This window comes from Hakea prostrata, chromosome 7 (assembly GCF_041222555.1).
Source record: "Hakea prostrata isolate BN-2017 chromosome 7, UWA_Hpros_2, whole genome shotgun sequence".
Classification (NCBI taxonomy): domain Eukaryota; kingdom Viridiplantae; phylum Streptophyta; class Magnoliopsida; order Proteales; family Proteaceae; genus Hakea; species Hakea prostrata.
The window spans coordinates 21013236-21018075 of NC_142606.1; the positions used below are offsets into that span (position 1 = coordinate 21013236).

General features: G+C 37.3%; 1 protein-coding gene across 1 annotated transcript; it reads left to right on the plus strand.

Moving 5' to 3' along the window:
* On the plus strand, positions 1-3083 carry LOC149010473 (putative indole-3-pyruvate monooxygenase YUCCA10). The gene is made up of 4 exons (XM_089164057.1): positions 1-637; positions 930-1163; positions 1791-1913; positions 2501-3083. Exons 1-4 carry the CDS (start codon positions 26-28, stop codon positions 2660-2662), a joined length of 1131 nt encoding a protein of 376 aa, XP_089020183.1. The 5' UTR covers positions 1-25; the 3' UTR covers positions 2663-3083.
* The last annotated feature ends 1757 nt before the right edge of the window (positions 3084-4840 follow it).

A 4840-nucleotide genomic window follows, 5' to 3' on the forward strand; every position in this document is an offset into this window, starting at 1 on the left:
TAGATCAGAAGACCCAAAGAAGGAAATGAAGGATACAGTGGTGATAGTTGCAGGTGCTGGACCATCTGGAATCTCCACTTCTGCATGTTTAAACCTTCAATCCATCCCGCACATAGTTCTCGAAAGAGAAGACATTTACTGTCCCATATGGACCAAGAAGTCCTACGATCGTCTCCATCTTCACTTAGCCAAGCAATTCTGTGAGCTTCCTTACATGCCATTCCCTGATTCATACCCAACTTATGTACCCAGAAAGCTATTTGTTCAATACTTGGAAGATTATGTAACCAAGTTCAAGGTGAACCCATTTTACAACCGGAGCATCGAATCTGCGACATACGACAAAGCTGCAGGAAAATGGCTCGTCAAGGTCAGAAACATCAAGACAGATGAGGTGGAAGAGTACAGCTCAAGATTTCTAGTGGTGGCCACCGGCGAGACATGCGACCCTTTCATACCGGATATCAAAGGCATTGAGAGCTTCACAGGAGAGTTCCTGCACTCCACAAAATACAAAACTGGTGCACCCTTTGCTAACAAGAGCGTCTTGGTTGTTGGTTGTGGTAATTCTGGAATGGAACTTGCTTATGATCTATCTAACTTTGGAGCTAGGACCTCCATTATCATCCGAAATCCGGTAAGATTTTCTTCTTTTTTACTGGTCGGAGATCGATCAGATCTATACATTATCAATCATGCAGTGTAGTGAATCTGAATACTGTTCTTGTTGTTTTAGAGTTAGCTTTCTTAAAGCATTACACCTCTAGTATCTAACACTTAGATCTATTGCTTTCAGTTAGTATTTATAGACAACACTGGGTTTTAATATTAATTGAATCACACTATCATAAGTAATGAGATCAAGTAAATCTATACAATATTATCAATCACAATAGTGAATCTGAATAATGTTCTTGTTGCTTGTATAGCTTCACGTTATCACCAGGTGGATGATGTATGTGGAGTTGGAGTTGTTGAAGTATCTACCATTGTACATGGTGGATGGAATTGTTGTATCGCTTAGCAAGTTATGGTATGGAGATTTGTCTGAGTTTGGGATAAAGAGGCCTGAAGAAGGTCCTTTCGCTATGAAGGACAAGTATGGCAAGTATCCGATCGTCGACGTCGGAACAGTCGGAAAGATTAAGTCCGGCGAGATTCAGGTGAGAATATATTTCCATGCAGCTGTTGTTCTTGACTTCTTGTTCGATTATTTAATATAAACACTACATTATTAAAGTAGAAAGATAATTAAAGAAAACCAATCAAATAGATTGATCTTGTCTCAGTTCACAAAGAACCTTGGTTGAGATGAGGTGGAGATTCCATGTCGGCCTTGGGTTGATAATTATTAAGTGGTTTTATACTAATCCGGATCAATGACACCTTGACTTGAGTCATGCATTACTGTTACATTCTTCTATCATGCACCCATTTACAAAGAAAGTTCACTTCTGGTTTATCTTGTCAATGCTCAGAAATATATTTTCTTCTTAAAAATGTGATGAAAAGATGTAAAATAGTCTACTCTCTTAGGTAGATTCTATTTAAAAAGATTCATCTTGTCAGTGCAGGTTTTCCTAAATCTATGTAATAAAAAGTCAAAATAATATTATTCTCTACCCTAAATTCCCACATCATACATATCCATGAAATTAACCTTGGTTGCCTATACAAAAACAGACATTGATCTTAGACAATATACCATAAGCTCTTCCATTTGTTTTTATCAAATTTTATTGTTGCTATTATTGCTTCCACGTAATTTTATTCCATTGGTGATCTTATAGGTATTACCTGCATTATCAAGCATAAAGGGTGATGAAGTGATCTTCTCAAATGGCGAGTCTTATCAGTTTGATGTGATCTTGTTTGCTACTGGATTCCAAACGATAACAAAAAAATGGCTCAAGGTAATGCTTATATGATAGATAAGAAAATTCCCTTAACAGCTTGGCTAGTAGTTCCATTACTACTTCTATTATCAATGATAGGAACAATCTAAATAGCACACAAACTGAGGAACTATCTACTATGCTTAATTAGCAATGAAATTTTATTTTCTTTGACCAAAAAAAAATGATAGATAATCAATCTTGTTAAATATCCCTTATAGGGCTTCAAATTTGGTTTCTATAGATAGTATGATTATAGGAAGGTTGCAAAATTAGTGATTTTTTGCCCGGTCTATCCATCTCTTTTCGACCTTCTTGTCCTCTTGGTCAGTCTTCCCAATCTTGGCTTAGGATCAGGGTTGGAGCGAGTTTGGTCCAGACAGGAGGACTCAGGGCTAGATTTAGGTTTGAAAGGTTTTAATTAACCCATACATGATTGAGCGCTAGAGCATTATATATTGCTTTTATCAACCTTCTCCAAAAGCAAATAAAATTTTATCTTTCTGATATAAAAATATTTTGTAAATTGTAAATGGATTAGCAAAAATTGGTCGTTTTTCATCGGTTCGACCATGACATTAACAATCCTCTCGTCTTTTTATCAGGACAACGACCTTCTGAACAAAGATGGAATTCCAAAACAAAGTTATCCTAACCATTGGAAGGGAAAGAATGGTCTATATTGTGCAGGACTAGCAAGGAAAGGACTTTATGGAACTGCGGTAGATGCTCAAAATATAGCTAATGATATCAAGAAACTATTGTGAAAAGCACCCAATTGCGCGGGAGATTGACTTAATACAGTATTTCCTTTAAATATTTTTGATAATAAGTATGCTTATGAAATATTAATTATTGAGTATATATTACGACCATTATCATTTAGGCTTTAAAAGGCATTTTTAAAGGATGATTGGGCAGTCTGGGCTTACTCATCAATCGTTTCAGTAAATCTCTTTCTATCATTGTTGAAGTTTCTAATGGTGAGAAAGCTTGAGGTAGAAATCCCCTGTGCAGTCTATCCATGGAAGGCTTCTTTAGAGGTGTTGCAACTTTGGAAAGCTAGCGAGATTATTGTGCTATGTGTATGTGCCCAGCTTATTAAATGTGTTGAAAGCAGCTTATCTCTATTGAATGGAGTTAATTCCGAATTTTTTTAACTTTTTTTTTTTACGTTGTATCGTGGTAATTCCTACACCTTGGATTTAGTACTAGGGAGTAGGGATGAAACATGGTCAGATTCGGATTTTTATTTGCGGCCCAGCTGCCGATGGTAGGGATGTTGCCACGTCTGCAAAAGGAAATCCAACGGTATTGAGTTAAAAGATAGGGGGTTAATTGTAAATGTGATTTTTTATTTTTACATTGAGGGGTTTTAAAAGTTCGTAAATTTACAAGATGAAACCCTCATTCTACCCAACTCCAATGCCTTTTCTCGTCTCCGGCGACTGACATCATCCGGCAATGGAGCCCTAAAAACAACGATCTTCCCAAAGTTTCTTTATCCACCACTTTCATGGCGTAAAAAGCACTCTCTTCGCTCCTAAGTCGGCAGAGGTAGACCTTCCCAAGGTTGCCACTCCCAGTAGTACGAACAAGCTTGAAATCTCTTTAGTTTAACCATTCTTTTCGGCCAGAAGAAGCAAAACGTATAGCTTCCCAGGCAGAATCAGACGACCTGTGAGGCTTCAAGTTGGGATTCTCTAGAGACTGTGATGGCACCTTCGCTGGGATTTCAAGAGCATCCAATGAAAGGCGATAAAAACTACTGCTACTTTCGCTAGCCATCAAGCTTTGGCTAGAATTAAGAGTTTCAAAACCAATCTCACAGTTCCAGAGCTGTTGAAAACTTCAACACGTTTATAAATTATGAAAGCACTATAACTACATAGCATTTCCCAAAGCTTATTTGATAAACAATTATATAAAATAGAAGATATTCTAAGCAAAAAGGCTAGATAACGAGAGATCAGAGAAGACGAACCAACGAACATTCATAAACAGAGGATAACACTGGATTTTATTGTTTCCTCCGCTTGTTCTTGAACCAGATATGAAGTAATTAGGAAACCCCCCAAAAGATCATGACAGCACAAGAAGGGCAAAAGCCAAAAGAAAATACTAGGATTCTTCAAAAGAAGCAAACAACCGTTCCTTTTGAATTGGAAATTCTCATCTCCACCAATGAAAACCTAATCAAGATCCACTCACAGAAAATGAACCGTCAAATACTAGAAACCAAGTCATTTTCTCAATCAAGAACAAATTGAAATTCCACGAACATCGTCTACATCTCCATTAGAACCACCTTCTCCACATCGTCTCAGCCAAGAATCGCAGCTTTTCTCTGCAACACTTCCTCTCACACAAAGTCACACTTTGCTTTCAAAATCAGTCACATGGAACCCAGGAGCCAAAACGTGTTTTTTAAAGATAAAGAGATTGTAGCAGTGCGTAAAAGCCTCCAAGATCTTCTCACTGATTTTTTCTGCTAGTAAATGAGGGGTTGTTGTTTTTAGGGCTCCGTTGGGGATGATTTCAATCGCCGGAGACGAGAGTAGAAAAGAAATTGGAGTTTGGTGGAATGAGGTCATTTTGTAAAATTACGAAACTTTAAAACCCTTCAATGTAAAATTTACAATTAAACCCTTGTCTTTCAGTCCCACACCGTTGATTTTCCTCTTGCAAACGTGTCAAGATCCGCAAATAAAAATCCGTCAGATTCATCTGTAAATATTAAAATAATTTCAGCTAAAAATCTCAATAAATCTCATACGGTGTAATTTAAAAGCGTCATGAGAGCACATTGTTTACCTCTAACGGAGAACTTATCCAAACTCCGATGAAATAAAAATGGCAGGACTAGGAAGACAAAATCGAAGGCCTCAACCCAAGCATATAATTGTGTTGGCTAAACCTCCGTTTGGGCTCATTTTAATCTAGAT

What these genes read in the sequence shown, in the direction of transcription:
- LOC149010473 (XM_089164057.1), top strand. Translation starts at nt 26, where the DNA reads ATGAAGGATACAGTGGTGATAGTTGCAGGTGCTGGACCATCTGGAATC. An exon ending in CCATTATCATCCGAAATCCG is followed by an intron (nt 638 to 929) that starts GTAAGATTTTCT and finishes TTGCTTGTATAG; the next exon opens with CTTCACGTTATCACCAGGTG. An exon ending in TAACAAAAAAATGGCTCAAG is followed by an intron (nt 1,914 to 2,500) that starts GTAATGCTTATA and finishes TCTTTTTATCAG; the next exon opens with GACAACGACCTTCTGAACAA.